The 21,749-nt window shown below is 42.5% G+C and overlaps 1 protein-coding gene across 1 annotated transcript in view; it reads left to right on the forward strand.

Moving 5' to 3' along the window:
* The window catches only part of LOC115100053 (tau-tubulin kinase 1-like), a 190,710-nt gene that overhangs the window by 1,194 nt on the left and 167,767 nt on the right, over positions 1-21,749 (forward strand). The window contains exon 2 of the mRNA XM_029618225.1: positions 10,333-10,377. Coding sequence (XP_029474085.1) covers positions 10,333-10,377 — 45 coding nt within the window. The remainder of the gene's footprint in view (positions 1-10,332; positions 10,378-21,749) is intronic.

Raw genomic sequence — 21,749 nt, forward strand, 5'->3', positions numbered from 1 at the left:
GACATTATAAAAAAAAGGAAAGCATCGTGGTTTTTTTGTTTGTTTGTTTTATTTAGGTAGATAAAGATGTCCTATCTAACTGCGCATAATTCCAATCCTAAAACAGTGAATGGGACCAAACAACTACCTTCTCCAATTCACTAAAGATCTTCAGGTACAGAGTAATAGACTGGTCCTTGGGGATGTTTTGTTTTTAAATAAGTTGCTTGCTATGCCAATCCACAAAAAGTCCAAAAACTTGAAACCACATCTGGGTTGGGGGTTTTCTGCCTGTGATTCAATAAAATGTATCATGGCCAACAAGGAATCCAGTAAACAGAGCAGTGAGATAATGTGCTTTTCTTCACACTTAATATAGGCTCTGTATTAGTTTATGTCATCATGTTTATAACAATCTTTAATTTCTCTGCAAATAGACATCTTTTCCCCACCGCCCTCATTTTACGCTCATCTACTTTTCCTGTCAGATAACTTGGTCCGGCCTGAAACATCCTTTGCACAATTATTCCTAATATGGTCCCTAACTTCGTATTTAGTCTGGATTCTCTCCCCCCCCCCCCCCCCCCCCCCTCTTAATTTAAATTAAAACTGCATTTTTATATGCAGCAGATTAAAATCCTGGTTATTGAAGACTGCTGGCCAGACAGCGTACCTCGCAGCCTTTGCTGTTGTGTTCCTGCTACTGCGCAATGCCCAAGCTACTAGTGCAGATCAGAGTATTAACGAGGCATAAAATATTTTGTCTCCAAAACCAAGTTAACCTCATCCTGCATTTTTACTGTGAAGAGGGAAACCATTCTGGGTAGATACAGTCTGAAACTGAGTGGAACTGTTACTCCTGTTTAGATACTGTAATTCAGGCCACGTGGAAAGGTAAGGTATTCAATAATTAAATACTGATTATGGAGATTAGAAGACAGTTAGCAATGAAGGTTTGACCTGAGAGATAAATGATTCACAGGAACAGCCATAATTGCATAGCCGTGACGTTATATCCTTCCATTATGACTTTCTAACGTCTCCACTCCGGCAGTGCAACTTTTGTAGTACCATTTGACTGAAAGAAAAATGTCTAGCAGGTTTGCATAACAATCACGATCTGATTTCTTTGCTGCAAAGGTATTAAACGATAGGTTGAGAAATAACTCCAGACAACGTCACGACATCCAAACACACTTCTCGGAACTGACTGAAAGCAAATGGCACCACTGGAAATAAAAGCAACTTTAAAGAAACTGAAGCGACTGATATATCAGAGAATAGACAGTAGCGCTCTGGCACTCCTAACGTGTCAAGGTGAACTGACAATACCGACAAGGTAGAATTTATCACGGTTTTACCAGTTTACAGAGCCCTGTAGCTACCCAGTGATGCCATCTGAATGTAGCTACCCAATGATGCCATCTCCATTTCTACTATGGAGAAGCAAATATTAGTGCCCAAGAAGCTCAAATGTAACACAGGAAAGTTCTGGGAGAGCGTTCAGTTTTCAAGAAAGAAAATCATGGCAGTGATTTAGTTGAGAAATCAAGTATAAACTTAGCTGTTTTTTCTTACACGAAGCATCCAGAGCTGAAAAATGCCCCATGATATAAGGCGAAGAAATCGTGGAAAGATAACCTGGACTTTAGCAACAGCGCCACCTGTGGAGCACATTCAATGCCTACACTCAGTGTCTTCAAAGAGACGCATTGCCTTCCGGAAAGGGGAAAAAAAACCCCAAAAAAACTCTAGGAAGGCCAGAGAAGGATCCGAATCCCACTAGTACCATTTGTTCGGATATATGAAGGCGATATCGCGTGATTTAATCGGTTAACCAAACCCTCACTAATACCTGGTATTTAAAAAAAAGGTTAACACCAACTGAAAGAAACTTTATAGTAAACTTTTATAGCCGGGATAGGACAGGCAACTTCTCATATAATCTGCAAAAAGGCCTGAGGCAGGCACAGCTGTCATCCATCACACTCCACCTTATCGCAGCCACTTAGTGCAGTCTCAACATACGATTGCTCGGAAAATAACGTTGTCCAGGTTGGAAAGCGGAGGCTTACTCTGATGAGAGGGGCTGGTTTTCAGCTTTGCTCGAAGTGAGTGAGCCAACGCTCCGCTTCTCTTCTCTCCCTGCTTTTCGGGCGCTCGGTCAGCGCCGCTCCTGATGGGGCTCAGGCGAGGGATTGTAACTGGCCGCGGTGCGATAAAGCAGGCTGGGGGTGGGGGGTGTTCAGCCGGCGCTGCGGCGAAAGCTCGGGAGTTAAAAACTGCTCTGCGAGCATTTGCGAGTATTGTGCCATTACTACAATTATTCTGAAGTAGTCGCACTCTACATAAGTAGTCTGGCGAATTCTGCCCTTGGTCTCGGAGTCTGTAATTAGTACATTCGGAAAGAGAACGCCACTTCCGAATTGTGCTCCTTATTAAAACAAGCATATATTTAAAGCACAAGGGGGGGGGGGGGGAGGTATTTAAAAGAGAGAGAGAGAGACTATTGAATAGATGAAGGAGAGATCATTTTCTGTAGCTATGTGAGCAATAGTTTATTTTTTCCCGATTCTGTCTTGCATTTCCACTTTCTTAATAAAGAGGGTAGCACTTTGATTTAAGACTATCTGTAGATTTGATTTACATTCCAGCTTTATTGTTCACAATACTGTAAATTTACAGAATCATACACTTTCCTACAGCATGAATAGTTATAAAATAAAATAGATTTATTTGACTGACTGGAATGTGTTTATTAATGCAGGAGTACGCACGTTCATGTCACTGTATATATTTCTGAAGATAAATCACATTTCATAATAAAATTGGCTTTGATAAATCACTACCACTTCTTTCCAGGCAGCCAAAAACATTCAGACAGAGAAAAGTGAATTGGCCGATCATTTTTGCCACTGATGAGAAATCGCTTAAAATGCATTTGACTCCTGTTCCAAAAGCACAAAACATTCTGTATGGTTTTTTTTTTTTTCTTTCATTTCAATGTTATTTTCCGGGAGAATGTAGCTTTAGGTGTTTTCAAATCCAGAAACAATTGTTAGTGCCTGTTCCCTTATTTTATTCTTTTCAATCTGTTTGGGTGACCTTATACTGTTGTCTAAAAAGACTGAGCCAGTGGAAGTCCTGAAATATTCTGAAATAACAATTTATTCCAAAGTGACTATTTTTTTTTTTTTTTGGGACAGTGCTTTATTTTCCAGTGAATATTTTAAACACATTTAATCATGGAAACAACATTGTATCTTCAGAGAGGTGCAGCTCTTTTCATCTCACTGTCAGATTCCATGGCTCCCACCATACAAATTGTAAGGGTACAGGAGGCAGACGCCTTTATAATGTGTGTCTGCAGTAAATCCTGGGAGGTTGGCAGAATATTTGCTTGCTCATGGGATGAATTACTGAGCAATAGCTCATTGCTAGGAAAGCTTGGCATGACACCCCGGTGAAGTTTTGATCATTTCTGCAGGAAACTATAATTGATAGGAGGCGTTGGTGATACATCACTCACCACCCGTTTTACACTGATTAGTTAATAGGACACATTAATGTAACCATCCATGGGTGATATTAAACGAATGCAAAAATTCAAGGTTTAGCCCTCTCCTTCCGTTAGGGTCCCATCCCTGTTGGGCTTCATTCGCCCAAAATAAGGAAAGAAAAATATTTGCAGCCAAAAGAAATTCAAATGGAAAGAATATCATCTAAATATCATCAAAATGTGGATTGGAGGCTTTGGAAAAAAAACATATTGACGTTTTCAGGAAACTCCGGCTCTTTTCGGATATGTGGAGTCACTCTCCTGCCACCCCCAGCATCTGAAATCAAGCGGAGGAAGTATGCTGAACAAGCTCCCACCTGCACGTTTGTGCAAATGAAGAGCGGGGTCAGGTTTAGGCACAGGCGGCAACAGAGGCATGAGCCTAGGGCGCCGAATTCTGAAGGCGCCCACAAACTGGGACTCCTCTTGCTTGCTCTTTGATTTCGGGGGGACAAAAACTCCCAATCCCTGGTCCTCTGCCTTCGGCATCATCCACTTAAATCCAGGCCTAACTAAGGGCCTACACCAAATCGCCTTATTTAAATGTACTCAGAGCTGCTTACAGGGTCCTGCTCCACAGGATTCAAGCAGGAAGAAATGAAATAAGGAAATGTAAAACCTTGACATCAGGATCCTGAAACACAAAGCTATAGAAATAGTAATGTGAAATCACAATTTTAGAAATAATGTCAGTCATTTATGGAAATCCTTTGCCATGTGTGTCATTTTAAAATCCTCAGCAGTGCTGGGGAGATCATCCATGAGCACCAAACTTGTTTTTTTATTATTGCCTGGCTGATTCCAGAGGTGAAAGCTGCAAAGCTTACATGCTTGTTGGTCAGGTGGCAAAGACTGCCCCATGTTCACGGAGACCCACAGAACATAACTCTGGCGGATTCTCCTGCCTACCCTCATAAATACGTTTCTAGCAGATTTCATATTTGACCTCTAAACTTTGAGGTTTCCTACCTCTTTGTTGGGCTCATTGATATACTCTAACACCTTGGGTGCCATAAGATGCAAACCTGCTCCATAGGTTCTATGACTTGCTTGACATGGTTCTCTTTGGCTTTAGTTTTTAGCGTTCGGTGTTGTGCGAGCACTCATTTTCCTCAAAGCATTACAAGCAAAAGCTTTGGTTGCAATGTGAACCCTTTGACATATATGATTTACAGTGTCTCTTAACATATCTCACTTATGTTTAATTTTTTACTTTTGTGACCCCAGAAGGTTCCTTCTACTCCTTTGGGTTTCCATTTCATTCAGAAGCAGGCCTGGGATCTGACACCAAAACCTTCATTTGCAGCTCCATCTTACTATAATTTACCTATGGTTACCTATTTTAAGGCACCACTGTACTTTCTCCCTTTTTTTTTTTGTTCTCCCTGTTGCTCCCCTCGTTTCGCCCACCCTGTTCAATGTATTTCATTGAGTTCTATGTAAACTGATATGATGTACCCACGAATACCGGTATAGAAAAGTTTATAAATAATAAATAAATACCATGGAGATTTTTTTCTTCTATTTTGCATCCCTCCCAACTTTCTTTTACTTCCCTCATTGCAGCAATAGTTATCTGCATGCCCCAGGACTCCTTCTGGAGGATTACAGTCATAGGCCCTAAATCCAGCCTCCAAGTATCACCATTATACAATGGCTATGACCTTCTCCCCCAGCCCTGGCTAACCAGAGGAGTGGAAGAAATGATCCAACCCTAACAGCTTATATTTACAGCATAACCCAATTTAGCTACTAGAGATGTGAATCGGAATCGGTTCGGATTACGGTTCCGATTCACATGTGGGGGTTTTTTCATCGGGCCCGATCGCGGTTTTGTTTATCGGCTGCGCCCGAGCCGATAAACAAATTTTAAAGCATGCTCGTGCAAGGCGCATTCCCAGTTTTGTAATTAGTACACCAGTTTGTCCAGTTAATAGCGAGGTCTTTCAGACCGCTCTCTAGTTCTTCATCTTACACACCCACCAGTTGGCCCAGACCCTCGCCTTTTCTGTAAGCCCTAAAACTCGAAATCTACAGACTTGCTTCTCCTCAGGAGCAGCAATAAAGTTAAACAGATATCTAGCATACGTGCGTTGCGCCTTCCATTTTTTAAATTCTGAGTTATGCACATTAATTCTTCGCCCTTCCCTGGAACTTCCATTCCCTGTCCCTTTTCCGCTCCCTTATTATTCAAGCATGCACGGGTAAATACATGAATATTATGCAATTTTTAAAATCCATGCTGCTCATGCATGGCCCACACACGCGTGTATGTAGGCATTTTTGTATGAGAAACGCTTTGAAAAAAATCTACCTGCTAGTGAACAGGGATCCTGAAAAGAATTGTTCTTGTTTCATTACATTTATCTCCTAAATTGTTATGTTATTTCACTCTTATAGACCGTCTTCCTTGTACCGAAGCAAAAAATACATCAAATAAGTCCATGAATATATAAAAATACTTCCGGAAGCCTAACTCAGTCATTCCCTCCTCTCTCTATGACTGGACAAATTAGTTATACTGAGAGAAAAAAAATTTAACTAGGACAAATACTGCACAAAATTACTTTAGAGGGTAAGTTAGGCACATTAAAAAATACATTATAGTAAATGTGGTATTTTACAAAATATGCTGCACATGAAACACCTTTAACATTTGAATTTCAAATACTGTTACCTGGTTCTTACTTCTAGTTTGCATCTCTTGATGATGCAGAATAATTCAACGAGATCAAAGTCCATCTTCAGATGCTACGTCTGACATGTTTGGCATGCATCTACATCATCAGCTGTTTTCTGTTGTTCCTGCTGTTTTGTTTGACACTCAATTGACAACATGCATTTGGACGCGCGTTTTCGACTGTGCTAGCTTTACCCCTTATTCAGTAAGGGATAATAGCGCGTCGAAAACGCGCGTCCAACTCCCCTGAAACTAATAGCACCTGCAACATGCAAATGCATGTTAATGGCCCTATTAGTTATTCCCGCACGATTCACTAAGTAAAATGTGCAGCCAAGCCGCATATTTTACTTTCAGAAATTAGCGCCTACCCAAAAGTAGGCATTAATTTCTGCCAGCACCGTTTTTACTGCTTTTCTGTGCACCCTCCGACTTAATATCATGGCGATATTAAGTCGGAGGTCCCAAAAGTTAAAGATAATTTAAAAAAAAAATAAATTTAAATTGGCCCTCGGCTCGCGGGTTGAAAACCGGACGCTCAATTTTGCCCGCGTCCGGTTTCCGAACCCGTGGCTGTAAGCGGGTTTGAGAACCGACGCCAAAATTGAGCATCGGCTGTCAAACTAGCTGACAGCCGCCGCTCCTGTCAAAAAAGAGGTGCTAGGGACGTGCTAGTGTCCCTAGGCCTCTTTTTACCACAGGCCCTAATTTGAATAATTTTATTTGCTGAATCGTGCGCGCACAGGAGAGTGGCCTGTGCGCGTGCCCGCTCTCCCGCGATTTTTAGTGTATTGGCCTGATAGTCTCTAATAACAAATCCTAATTTAAGCCATGTGCTCCGAAAACTCTCTTTATGATACTTGAAAGAGAGAGATTAAGTTATCTAATGGGAGTTTGAAAGAAGTCCATACTTTGGGGGGAGGGGGGGGCAATGCCATTTCTTTCTAAGCATAATTGTTGTGTAAATCAGACAGAGAGAAAATATCTGCTATGTGTCTGGGCTGATAATTGAGGAATAAAGCTATTTCCAAATGCACCCCTCTGTCTGCACAGGCTCTCCTTCTGTCCTTTTTTAAGTGCGAGGGGAAAGGTGATGCGAGGAGCGTTGCTCCCTGGGCCACTCACCACACTCCAATTCATTATACCAGCCAGAGTGCTAAAATATTTCTAGTTTAAGAACAAACAAAACCATTAAGATTTCATTTTTTGTTCTGCTTCTTATGTCGTTGGTGGGGTGATATTTCTAAAAAAAAATCTTTGTAAGTTCTGCTTAATAATTGTCACTCCCAGCATTAGGGATCTGAGTAAATGAAAGTATTGCCCTGATAAATGCAGAGCACAAACATTGCATGCACAGCTGAAACACAAATGTAAAGAGAAGTGTTTAAAATAAACAGGGAACACGGTAAAATAGAAACAAACTCTATTAAGAGAAGAAAAGAAAGGAAGCATAGGAAGAAGACCAAGAGAACAAGTGGCAAATTCATGTTTTGAAGATCCTCTTGCTCAGGGGTGGGCAATTCTGGTCCTCCAGGGCTGCAAACTGCTCAGGGTATCAGCCCATCTTTAATGAATATGCACGAAATAGATTTGCATACAACTAAGGCAGGGTGCAGGCAAATCTCTCTCATGCACATTTTTCTAGGAATATCCTGAAAACCTGGCCGGTTTGCAGCCCTCGAGGACTGGAGTTGCTAACACAAGCAGGACCCTGCATTGTGTTCCAGTCTTAGAACAGGCAAAAGTGAACGTAAATGTGCAAATTTACACTATCCCAGCAGTGGTCAACACAGGTCCTCAAGAGCCACAAATAGGTCTGGTTTTCAGAGTATTCATAAGAATATGTATGAGCTAGATTTGCATGCAGTGCCTCCATTGTATGCAAATCTATCTCATGCATATCCATGATAGTTATCTTGAAGATCAGGCTTGTTTGTGGCTCTTGATGACCGGAGTTGGCCACCCCTACTCTATTTCAAAAGCCAAGACTAGTGGTAAACCAAATGAAGAAAACCCAGTGCTTCCTGTGCCTCTATAAGTGACATCTCCAGAGTAGATGGTTCAAGGGAATTGCTGCAGTGTTGTGAAGCCTTTTGTCACTGGGTCACTAGTTCAAACCCAGCTCAGGTCTTCCCAATCCTCACTGGCATGAGTGCCATGAGAGCTCTCCTGCTGGCAGTAGCACTGGGGCTGAATGATGAATCTAAGTGGTGCTTCAGAGATAGTAGAGAAGCTCTGTTTAGCGACGTCATTCAGAGTTTATTTTAATTAATTATTTATTTATTTATATTCCGCTTTTTGAAATTGAACTCTTACTGCCCTCCTGACCATGAGGATCAGGATGGGAGAATCCTCCAGAATGATAAGAAGGCATTCTGATTTTAGAAGGGGGGGGGGTTGGGGCTTATTGGGAGAACAGTTTGATGTGGGGCAGGAGGGGGAGTGATTCTGGGCATGACCTTGATGTGCAGTGGGGGTTGGGGGTGCTTTCATATGCAAGATTTGAACTTCTGGGGGGTGGGGGGAGGGCTGGTGGCACAAGCATGTTGGAGGGCTTGGGGGTGAGGCCAGAAGAATCCCTCCATGCTAACCAACCTTTTTATTTGGAGCTGTTTAGCCCGGGATATTTCAAACCACAGCAATCCGAAGCAGGTATTCCATTTTCGGCATTAGCGAGAGCATGGTACATAGCTTGATATGCTCTCCTCTGCATGCTATTTCCTATGCACATGCTAAAGCCTCATTTGCATGTGAAATTCCTTCATTTGCATGCCTGGCCCCATTCATTTTAGTTTGTTCAGGCTAACGTCTGACCCTGGTTTAGCATGGATGGCAGGCCTCTCCTGCATAACCCGTTGTTTTTTAGCGCAGGCTAAGTTTTACAGTATTGCGATGAGGAGAGAGAGATTCACTTGGAAATTTGTTTTGTTTCTTGCCTCCGCGTGAAAAATCCTTGAACATTTTCAAGATGCATTTTGACTCTTTGGTAGACCCCCCCAGAAAAGTGGTTTTGTATTTAGAGGCCTGCGTTCTGCAAAGGATTAATAATAAACAATCTTCCCTCTGTCCAAAACTCAAAGACAATATTGGTGGAATCCTTGTTAGAATAATTGCTTCTGCTCCTCCCAGAACACACCGGTTTGGGTGACAGTCCCTTCAGCATATGCTTTTCACTCTGATATATAAACCTCCTCCAAGAATTCCCCCGCGCCTCAAAGCTGAAGAATAGTAGTGCTACACTTTTCACTGAGGAATAATTAATTTGTCTCAAGTAGTAGAAGAGAGACTGGTGGAGTGACTTTGAATGGTAATCTCCGGGGAGTAGCATTGTTTGTTCTTTCCACTCCTTAATGAGCTTTAGTAAATGGCCAGGGAAAATGACCTTTCTGTAATCTGAGAGGGGTATAGGGTGAAGGAAGCTCTCTCCAAGGCAGCCCCTCCCCTCTCACAAGTCCCCGGTTCTTTTTCACCAAACTGTTGAGGAGCTGGCATTTGTTTCAGCCCGAAGAGGGAGGCTTCAGTAAACAGCGGCTAAAAATAAAGCGCTCAGAAAACGTCTGTTATTAGAGTTTCATAAATTAATTCCCCGCCCCGCCACCCCTGTTCTCCCTGCCAAATCCCCATACAGTAGGTGTTGTCTGCTGAATACTTTTTAAGTATGTTCCAGCTACTATTTGTACTGGAGCATGAATGCAAGATTTGGAAGCTTTTAAGGGGGAAGTTGGCTAAGCGAAAAAGGGAGATACCTTAATATCTTACTGAAAGGCACCACAACCAGGGAATCTTTAGGTGGAAAAACCTTAACACATTTCTGTTAGAAAAATGGACATAAAGGTTAACAAAGACAAAAATAATATAAGATGATAGCTTTTTACTGGTCTAAATGCATTTCATTACTAGCTTTCAGGAACTCCCTTATACAGCGTATATTTTTTTGTATACTTTTCCATACATTCAAGTGGACTAACACAAGCAACCTCACTACGCTGTTAAAAAATAGTCCCCCTTTTAAAAAGGGAGAATTGATAATTGCATTTCAGTGTTACCAGTTATGAGAACTTGTTTTTCGTCCAGTGCTCTTTTTAAAGCTTGCTTTCTTTCTTTGGTCCTGCAGTTGCCCCACTTGGTGAACATCTGGTTGCTGGCACTATTTTCCCAGGTAAGATAGCTCCTTCCAACTGTTCAAACAGGGCTTCCCAAACCCGTCCTGGTGACTCCACAGCCAGTTGGGTCATCAGGATATCCGCAACGAAGATGCATGAGGTAAATCTGCATTTACTGAGTTTATAAAGCATGCAAATGGATTGCATGCATCCTCGTTGTGGATATCCTGACAACCTGTCTGGCTATGGGGTCACCGGGACAGATTTGGGAAGCTCCTGTATTAGAAGGTAGCCTGCAATACAGGGCACCAGCATCTATGCCTTGTTACTCCACATTGGCATGCCCGGCAACTTTTACTCTGCCGTCCTCTCTAGTAGCAGTGGGGTCTGCCTGGCATGCCACAGATTAAACCATAGCTGAAACCTGAAGGATGCCTTCCAAAGCATGAAAAGGACCCTGTGTAAAGTTAGGGCTGGCCACGAAGGGGCTGAAAAGTTCATTGCTAGCCTAGTGCAGGGCTTGGTTGATTTTATTATGTTGTCCATCCCTCAGCATAAGCAGGAGCTCAGTCAGACAAACATTGAAGGTGACTTCATCATGCCAGGGAAACTCAGCAGTGGGTCAGAGCTGAAGCAGAGAAGTGGAAACAGAAGGACCAGAAGAAGGGGAGGGGGGCTTAAGAGAGAGAGTCAAGCCAATATTCCTGGAAATCTCCTCAGTCTGATACTAGCAGATACAGCCTGACAACATGAGGCTCATCGACATCTATCTTGGGAACCCCCCCAGCTAAATGAGCAGGTGCAGGCTCTAGACAGCTTGGCCCATGCTAGTGCCAGGTTACTGTCATTCCTCAATCCTGATCACCTCTTGTCCTAGACATGATTACTTTCTTACATTTCTGAGGGATAAACAAATGCCAATGGTGAGTTCATAAGGACAGCTTCATATTCAAAAAAATATAAACAAACTGAACAGCGTAAGAAAAAAAATCAAATTTAATGTAAGAGGGCTCAGAGAGGGGTGTCAGAAAATGCCATAAAGCAATAAAAGGACTCTCAAACGCAACAGCATCTAATCTTATACCCCATAAGAAGCTAACTTTAGTAGAGTGAGAAAGAAAAGTTTAATAGAGCAAGAACAATTTCAAAAATAAAAATTAAAAAAACCCCAAAACATCAAAATGATGCTATAGCCAGTCAGGTTCTCGACATCTGCCGTGTTTCAGAGTGTGTTTACTTATGAGCTGTATCTGGATAATTTTCTGCCACACTGGCACCATGCTGTATCTAGGTCACAAAGTGATCGTTGGTACCCATTACTACAGAATTCAGCAACAGCTCTGAAAAAGCCAAGACACACCCAGGTCAAGCACCGGAGTGTGCAGGGTTCAAGAGCTAGCCACAGGAGCTGATAATTCCTCTTCTAGAACAAAAGGTTAATTCAGATGCAGTAAGAAAATGTGAGGAACACAAAAGAAGATAGCATATACATGAGCTATACAAAGTCTACACCCCCTTGACCGTGTTTCATATTTTGTTGTGTCGGTGCATCAGACTTGCATGCATTTAAATGAGGAGATTTTCCTCACTCATCAACACACTATATTCCACATCTTTCAGGGTCAAGAAAACAGGGGATAAAGCATAAACATCCAATGAAACAAAATTGAAATCCAACAATTGTATAAGTCTCCACTCCTCTGCGTCAGTACTTGGTGGAAGAACCTTTGCCAGCAATTACAGCTGTGAATCTGTTAGGATAGGTCTCCACTCATATTGCACACCTGGATTAACCTATACTAGACCATTCTTCCTTATAAAACGGTTCAAGCTCTGTCAGGTTCCTTGGGTTGTGTTGATGGACAGTAAGTCATGCCACAGATCTTCCATTGGATGAAGTCAGGGCCACGCCAGGTCATTTAACCTTTTTGTTCCTGAGCAAGTCCTGTGCAGCTCTGGTTGTGCGTTTCAGGTCATTTTCATGCTGAAAAGCGAACTTGGCAGCAGGTTTTCCTTAGGTACTTTTTCTGTACTTTTCTCCATTCATTGGCCCTTCCATCCCAACAAGTGCCCCAGTCCCTGCCGATGGGAAACATCCCTATAATATGATGCTGCCGCCACCACCACGTTTCACAGTAGGGATGGGGTTCTCTAGGTGATGTGCTGTGTGGGGTTTGTGCCAAACGTAACACTTTGAATTCAGGCCAAAAAGTTCTGTTTTGCCACCTGGCTACAGTATCCTCTGAATTTTCCTTTGCATACTTTAAACAGTTTTCTCGGTGGGCTTTCTTGAGTGTCTTTCTTGCTACCCCACCATACAAGCCAGATTTGTGGAGTGCTTGCGATTATTGTCAAAAATCACACTTTCACCAGTCTTGGTCATGGAAGCCTGTCGCTCTTTCAAAGTTGCCATTGGCTTCTTGGTTGACCCCCTCATCAGTCTCCTCTTTGCTTGGTCATCTAGTTTGGAGGGATGGCCTGATTTAAGCAGGGTCCTGGTGTCGGTGGTGCATTCAAAGACTGCAATTCTTTTATACCCATTGCCAGATCTGTGCCTTTCCACAACGTTGTCCTTGTGAAGGAGTATAAAGACTAGAACCCGGCACACCTTAAAGGAGTGGGACTAGCTAATTAGCCCAGTCTACCTTAAATAGACAGGCGTGTTCCCCAGGGGCAAGGCAAGTTCAGGAAGGAATGGGTTGAGGACGCTCCAGGAACTGTGCTGGAACACTGCACTTTGAATGCTTACTGTTTGATGTAGTACTACCGAGGTAAAGTAAGCAAAGGTTTTGCTGGAAAGAAAAAAAGTTGTTGAAAGCTGGAGTCCAGCTGTTTTCTGTCCTCTAGCACACCTCCCTGAAGTTAAGGACTGTTCCATGCTATCGCAGTCCTGCAGTCCTTTTGACAGTTTCTTGGTGCTCATGGTTAGCTCTTTGCTTTGAAACACACTGTCTAGCAGAGAGAACCAACGGGAATTGCTGAATTTATCCTGTCACCAGGTGATTCAGTGCAATTTGACATAGGTGCATGTGAAGGTGACTTGCTATGGCCAGAGCTTTAAACATTTGGGATAGCTACAGAAGTACAAGGGGTAGACACTTATCCAAACAAGCCATTCCATGTTTTTATATCTAATTCATTTTCTAAGGAATTCTGGAATATATTTTCCATTTGGCAGTTGTAGGTTGGATGTGTGGATACATGGAACAAACACTGGTTTAGTGCACTTTACTTCCAGGCTATAAGGCAACAAAAAGGTGGTGTAGAGTAGTTGTGGTAACTGCAAGGCCATCTACTATGCCCTTTTTCATTAAGTACCGCAATACCAGAGCCTCTGATTGATCTTCAGCTTCACTCTCACTTCCCCCCACCATCAGCCAAACGCACCTTTCTGCCCGCACTTCCATGCACATTTTCTGCAGTCAAGATTTCCTGCCGATGCGGCAAGGAGCTCTGCGCGCAGAAAATGTGCGTTCCAAAATGTGAGCCCTGCTTCATGCTCTCGCGTGGAAATCCCATGCAAATGAGGGCGTTAAGCAGTACTCTCGGATGCAGGGAAGTGAATTGGCCCAGCTTGGAATTTTTTTAGTGCTGGAAACTTAAGCCCAGGTCAGAGTCAGAGTTAGTTTCTAGTGCTGCTGCTGCGATGGCACTTAAAACCTGAAAATGGGGGGGGAGACAAATAAATGTCAGGAACACTTGCTGAATTAGCACTGACCTATCTGGCTATGTGGCAGCTGCTGCCACTTAGGCGGATAAGTCAAAATTTCTCTGTCCAAGTGGTGGTGGTGGCATTTTGCAGTTAACATGCTGTTTTTAACTCCCACTGCACTTGCATAGCATTCACTTACTGAACTGGGAGTTAATAAAATGTTAACCTGTTTAAACTGTACGCTGAAAAGCAGCACGCCATGCATCCCCGCGCCTTTCTGTGCTGAAACGCTTCTTTACACTGAGCCTGTGTTTATCCCCCTTTCCAGCTTCAAATCATGGTCAGACACAAAAGGGGGTGACCTAGCACACGCCAGCGGTCAAGGCTTCAGCATACATTCATATTGCACTCTAATATTTATAGCGAGAGAGATTTTTTTTTCTCACCTCCATGTCGGGCTCTGAAATGGCGGGCCTTTCTGGCTGCAAACTCTGAAGGACGTTCTTTGGAAGTTTATTATGGACAGAAAACGAAACACAAGCTTTCACCGAACACACAGCCTGGGCAGGGCCCTGGCCTTGTCCCTGGGTTATAGCGACAGTAATTCACTGCACAGTGATGCAGAGACTTTGGAATTGTTATCCAGTGTTAGAAAACCACAGACAGAAAAGCTTTTATTTTGCAAACCGCCAAGGACAAGGCTGGGAAGATGTTTAGGCAGGGCTCATTCCCCTTCAGCCAGTAGCACCTAGTTAAACTGTTATCACAGCTGTATCTGTGGAGGCTGGCGGTGCTTCCCTGGAAAACAAACCACAACAAGGAAGGTGGCTCTGTAACCTGAAGAAAAGCCTCAGGGTCTTCGCTGCTCCACCGAGTCCAACCCACCACAGATGACGTTTACAATATGGGAGCATGATCCAGAGGACAATAAGACTGTTATATCATGCATAACCAGAAAATGGAGGGGAGGGGGAGAAAGGAGCTTACATTTATTTCTGGAGGGGTTAGAAAAGTATTGGCGGAATGATTTTCTACAACGCCTCCCAAGGTGCCATGTATCATATGGGTAGAGTGAAGCCGTAAATGTTCTTTTGAGAAAACAAGAAATGAGACACTTATGAAGCTGCTACAATAAGTCCCTCTGGAGGTGGATCTATGTATTTCACGAGCAGCCGTGCAACTTCAGCTGTTCTTGTCTGGAGAACTGGGCAACGGATTCCGTTTTGATTCCAGCCAGAAGGCCTTCCTGACACTCTATGCCCCTTCATCAATTAATGAAAGGATATTAAAAGAGAGTGCAAAAGGAAGGAGGTCAAAGGTTGCTCTTGGTTTTGCCACTGGTAGAGGTGGGAAAGTTGGTTCCCTACTCTGCAAGGCAAACCAAAGAAGAGCCTTTATGCCTAAACTGGCTCCTAGGCACAGGGGAACAGTCGTCGAGAAATCTGGTGACAGACTAGGAAGCTACGGCTATAAAATAACCCGAGTGACTTAGCTCATTCCTCACTAAAGAATTCGTAGGGCAAAACTCCTAGAAACAGTTACAGTTCTACTGTGAACTTCTGCATAAGTTCCTACAAGGAAACAAATAGATACATAAGAAAGAAACAGGCAATATTATACTAATTTGGCAGTACAATTTAACAAACCCATTTTTGGTAGCAATGATGAAATCTTACATTGCAACCACTCCTATTGCAGTGGAAAATGCAATATTCTCTAAGGAATACTTTTGGATTACTATGGGAGTAGGTTTATCAAGACCCATTAGTCTAGAGTAGGCTAAACATATACATCCCATTAAATTAGGAAGGCTAAAAAAATGACCTTTTGAAACCTCTTTGCCAAATAGCTCAAAATTAGCATGTCTTTATGCTTAACAATAGTAGCGAAGAGCAGAATTAACCCTAATTAACACTGAGGAACTAATAGATAGCATATTATTCATAATGGGGAAAGACAAAGATAAATGGGCCTTCAGCAGAGTCTGATTTGGTTAGAGATACATATTTAGATTGGAATATGTATAAATAAATATAGGTAAGTTCTCACAGAAGAGAGAACCGCAATGATGATACTGTATAAAATGGCGGTCAATCAAATGAAATACATGTGTAACCCACCTTTGGGGGAGGGGTTACCTTTCCGGCCATGATGAGCACTGGACCACTCACACAGGATTACAGTTCTGTGGGGGGCAGAAACTCCTGCAGGGCCTCCAAGATGATTTTATAGTTTGACAAAATGTACAAAGTCCACCCAAAATAAACCAGACCACTCCAGTAATGTGCTCCAAACAGAAAAACATTTACTTAAGACAAAAAAAAAAAAATAATAATAATAATAAATCCAGCAGGTATAATAAAAAGTAGAAAGCCAGAAGAATTAGTCCTCCTCAACAGCAGAAAACATAATACAATTCCTCATGCACCTTTAAGAATTGAGCAGGAATAAACTTTGACTTCTCAGAGCTGAAATGATGAATCCTCTTCTGTCACTTTAGCAAAGTTTCTCAGATACTTTGTTGGTACAAACTACCCGCTGGACTAGCTCCCAACCCTGGGTCCTGGGTGTAGAATCCTCCTGGATCAAGCAGATGGAAAACACTCCCTCTCCCAGAGGGAAAAGCAGCAACTGGCTGTTCTTTCCCTTGCTGGAGCTCTGGAAGAGCAAAGAGCATAGCCCTTTTGCTGTCTCTCCTAAGTACCCAAGTCAACAAATCCCAGAAACACATTGGGGGAGGGGGGTCTCCTTTTATAGGCTTTAAATCCCTGACCCATGCTTTGGGGAAGGACCTTCCTGTCACTCAGACCTCTACACCTCCTGAACTCCGTATGAGCCTTCTATTGCTGGAAGAGTCCCCTTTCTGCAGAATAGGAAGGCTCCCTTACAAATAATAACATTGAAACAAAAGAGAATTATTTACTATCCATCGTGTCCCCCCAAGTCTGGCCAGGCCTAAGACAATCAGCAGTTTGTTGATGGAACTCAAGAATCAAGGAGGAGACAGACTTTAATGGCTAAGCACTGGGTGAGGATGCTCAGTCACTTGAACCTCAGGAGGCTTAAGCCTATCTGTGATCTAAGGCAAGGGAAGATGTTCTTCTGAGACTCTGTTACCAAGTACTTGGTGGATACCACCAATAGCCGCTGTCCCAGATTTTATTGATCTTTTGAGCTGAAACACAACAATTTGGCATCCTATTTCTGTAATGCCAGCTCTAAACCTTGCCTGAAGCCTGCCCCTTGCAGCCTGTACCCTGTCACTGGGAGAGGCACCTGCCACATTCATAATGAGCAGAGAGAGGGTCAGAGTGACCTTGGGACACTGGGGCTGACGAGCAGCTGGAGCTTGGTGCGGAAGGTAAGAGAACAGCACCTCGCACACTCCAGGAGTGACCTGTGACCCATGGCCATGCATCTAAACCTCATATCAAAACTGCCAGGGTCCAGACCCTAGGCAGAGAGCAGACCCAGATGTACAAATACAGCGTGGGTTATCATGCTCGTACAAACCAAGAAGAAAAAAACATTTTAACTGGTCAGAGAGAACACAAAGTTCCTATAGCAAAATGAGTTTACAAATAATTTTGCTAACTTTTGGCATTTAGTTATTATGAATCAACTCTAAATTAAAACTCTTCTGACTGTGTAGATGCTAACAGCTGGCTATGTGTTGACTAAATGCAGGTAGCTAATGCGACCAAGATATTTAGGAGCTAATAAACTGGTTGCTTTTCTGCAAATCCACAGGTTTGCTAGAATAATCAAAGCAAAACTACATGAGTAATTTTTGCTTCGATTTTTGACCTATGAAAACGTACCCACAAAAATGTGTGCCTGCTTAATGTGTGGATCTACTTTTCAAGGCAAAACTACATGGATCATTTTGATTATTTAAAACTACTCATGTAGTTGCTTCCCCTGACCGATTCTTACTCTGGAAATGCCTCCAAAGTCATGCAGGTAAAAATACAGGTATTGACACAGGTGGGCACCCATTTCCGTAGATAAAACGGATCAGGATTTATGCTAAAGGAGGTCCCTAGTGCCTGACACTATGTGCCAGCCCATCTTCTAATGCGGGGATTTCAAAGTTCAGCCTACAGAGGATGGCAGCAGGTTTGGCTTTCAAGAAATTAACCTTAAAACAAAGCCTGTGACTGCAAATGAACGCCATGAATATTCATTGTGGAGACCCTGAAAACCAAATCTCTTGCTAGCCTTGACGACCAAAATGCCCATCGCCACCCAACACATACATGCGCATTCTCTCTGTCTTCTACACACACACAAGCTCTCTCTCTTTCACCCACACACAATCTCTCTTTCTCTCTCTCTCTCTCACTTCTTCGGCAGCCTTGGAAGCCCAAGCAATGTTACTGGTCAGGGTTTGTGTCAGTGGCACAGAAAACATTCCTCTAACTCAACCTGAGTAACTCTTAATGAGTCCTTGTATCTTGTGATAAATTTCATAATTATTCAGTCCCTACTAGCAACACTGAAATTCATCAGTCAAAGCAAATTAGCCCAGATTCATTAGAATGAGACATGTAGCAGGCGCGTGCACTTTATTAGCCTCTTACACCAATAGTTTTAATTAGCTACATATTTCACAGCTCCGGAGCCACTCCAGTGAAGGACTGCTTTTATCTCTTTTATTTACAGTAACAAGCCATCAAGCAAATGCCACCATAATTATACTTGGATACACAAAAAGTTTTATTAGCGGGTTGTGTGTGTGTGTGTGGGGGGGGGGGCTCCATTCTCCTGAACCCATTCTGAAGGAGGGTGTGGCATTAATTAGTACTGTTAAATTAAGCTAACTAGCTGTGGCCTCTCTCCCCTGCCTGGATGCCGGTCTGCCTGTTCTTTCCCATCCTTCTCTTGTTCTTGTAGCTGCTCCTGTGTCACCTTCAGATACGGAGACCTTCACATCAAATATACCAGTGATGAGAAAAGTGATTAAAATCTGGAACACATTTAAATTATTAATGGCCAGTTCAAATGCTGTTAAAGAAAAAAAAAGGAAAAATACAGGAGAAAATTATACACATTCATAGGATTTTTTTCTCATGCATATTAAGTACCACTTATAGCGCTGTCTAACAACTAAAGAGAAAAAAAATGTACTTCACCTGCTTTTTAAGTGGAAGTCTCAAGAAGTGATAAATGGCACCATCTGCTGGTATTTTTGTATAAACTGGTTACTCTGTTCCTTGCCTTCAAAGGCTAAAGAGGGTTTTCTGATCAGCCGGACAGTAACAGAAGGGGCTCCCCAGGCTGCCACAGACTTCCCCCAGTTTTAGATATGGCTTGACTTAAATTGAAACTCCCTTCAAGGGAGATCTTCCATGTGTCTTCTGTAGTATCTCACACATTATTCCAGGTAGGGCAATGGTTCTGTGCAGTCTTAATTTTATCACTGTCCATGTGATCAAGCTTAGGTACTATACATTTTTGGGGAAAGGATTTTTATCCGTGAAAATTACTGAGGTACTCTGAGTTCAGCTGCTTAGAAAAAAAATCTAGGCATGCTTTACTCATCTTCACTGGTTGTGTACAGAACTTTCCTCAAATTTCTTATTAAAGGAATCATTCTTGTAAGCTCCCTTTGCTGCACAAGTTTTGTCTCTTTTTTCCCAGTTCATAATATATTGCAAATTTTTGTTTTCTTAGTAACAACTTGCAATTATATTTGACCAGTGTCATTAGTATAACAGGGTGTGTATTGTATTGGGGACAGGTTATAGCTTCTGTCAAGGTTTTAATCCATCTCCCCAATTACTATAGCCTGGTTTTTGAAATCCGTTATATAAGCTATCAAATATCTTCTAGGGACAGCTTTCTTCCTATCCAAGACCTCTGAATGTGTCATTTGGTACTGTGCCAATTTTGTCGAAATGGGGACGTACCTGGACGTAGAACTAGAAGACTGAGAGAAAATGGAAGAAGTGTAGCAAATGTGGGTCAAACTAAAAGGAGTAATTACAAAGGCAATAAATCTATATGTTAGAAAAATAAACAAAAATAAGAGGCATAAGAAACCAATCTGGTTCTCAAAGGAGGAGGCTGATAAAATAATAGCAAAAAAAAACATCGTTCAAGAAATACAAAGGATCCCAAAAGAGGAACACAATGAAGAATATCTGGTGAAACTGAGGGAGATGAAGAAAGAAATCAAGAAAGCAAAATGTCAGATGGAAGAAAGGATTACTAAAGAGGTAAAGCGAGGTGACAAAACATTTTTCAGATACATCAGAGAAAGGAGAAAGGCCCGAAGTGGTATAGTGAAACTGAAAGGTGACAAAGATCAATGGGGGGACAGAGATGAAGAAATGGCCGAAATATTAAACAAATACTTCAGTTCGGTGTTCTCTAAAGAAGACCCTGGAGAAGGACCGTCACTAGTAAACAAGACTGTGGGTGGGGGTGGAGTAGACGAAACTCCATTTAAAGAACAGAATGTATGGGAAGAGCTTGGAAAACTGAATGTGGACAAGGCCATGGGGCCAGATGAGGTACATCACATGATACTGAAGAAGCTCAGAGATATGCTGGCAGGTTTGCTGAAGGATTGGAGAAGAGCGGTGGTGGTCCCACTTCACAAGAGTGGGAGCAGAGAGGAGGCCGGAAACTACAGGCCGGTTAGTCTCACCTTGGTGGTGGGAAAATTAATGGAGACTCTGCTGAAGGAAAGGATAGTGAACCATCTACAATCCTGTGGATTGCTTGACCTGAGGCAGCATGGATTCACCAGGGAGGTTCTGTCAGACAAATCTGATTGACTTTTTTTATTGGGTGACTAGAGAATTGGATTGAGGAAGAGTGCCTGATGTGATTTACTTGGATTTTAGTAAAGCTTTTGACACAGTCCCACAAAGGAGACTTGTGAACAAAATGAGAAGCTTGGGAGTGGGTGCTAAGGTGGTAGCATGGATTGCAAACTGGTTGAATGACAGAAGACAATATGTGATGGTAAATGGAACCTATTCTGAAGAAAGAACGGTGTTGTGGAGTTCCACAGGGATCAGTTTTGGGACTGATTCTGTTCAATATTTTGTGAGCGACCTGGTGGAAGCCATAGAAGGTAAAGTTTGTCTATTTGCGGATGATACTAAGATCTGCAACAGAGTACACACGTCTGAAGGAATAGAGAGAATGAAAAGTGATTTAAGAAAATTTGAAGAGTGGTCGAAGATTTGGCAGCTAGGATTCAATGGCAAGAAGTGTAGAGTCATACATCTGGGCAGTGACAATCCAAAACAGCTTTAAGTGTTGGGCGGTGAAAGACTAAAGTACACAGATTGGGAGAGGGACCTTTGTGTGATAGTGTCTGATGATCTGAAGATGGCAAAGCAATGTGACAAAGCGATAGCTAAAGCCAGAAGAATGCTGGGCTTCATAGAGAGATGAATAACCAGTAAGAGAAAAGAGGTGATAATGCCCTTGTACAGGTCCTTGGTGAGGCCTCACCTGGAGTATTATCTTCAATACTGGTGGCTATATCTCAAAAAGCATATACAGGAAAGAGGCGGTTCAAAATGAGTGACCAAAATGGTGAGGGGTCAGCATTGGAAGACTTATGAGGAGAGGCTGAAGGATCTGAATATGTACACCCTGGAAGAAAGGAGGTTCAGGGGAGATATGATACAGACCTTCAGATATCTGAAGGGTTTAATGATGCATGATAGGGGTCATGAAATGAAACTCCAGTGAGGATGACTTAGAACCAATGTCAGGAAATATTTCTTCACAGAGAGGGTGGTGAATGCCTGG

This window comes from Rhinatrema bivittatum, chromosome 10, assembly GCF_901001135.1.
Source record: "Rhinatrema bivittatum chromosome 10, aRhiBiv1.1, whole genome shotgun sequence".
Taxonomy (NCBI): Eukaryota; Metazoa; Chordata; class Amphibia; order Gymnophiona; family Rhinatrematidae; genus Rhinatrema; species Rhinatrema bivittatum.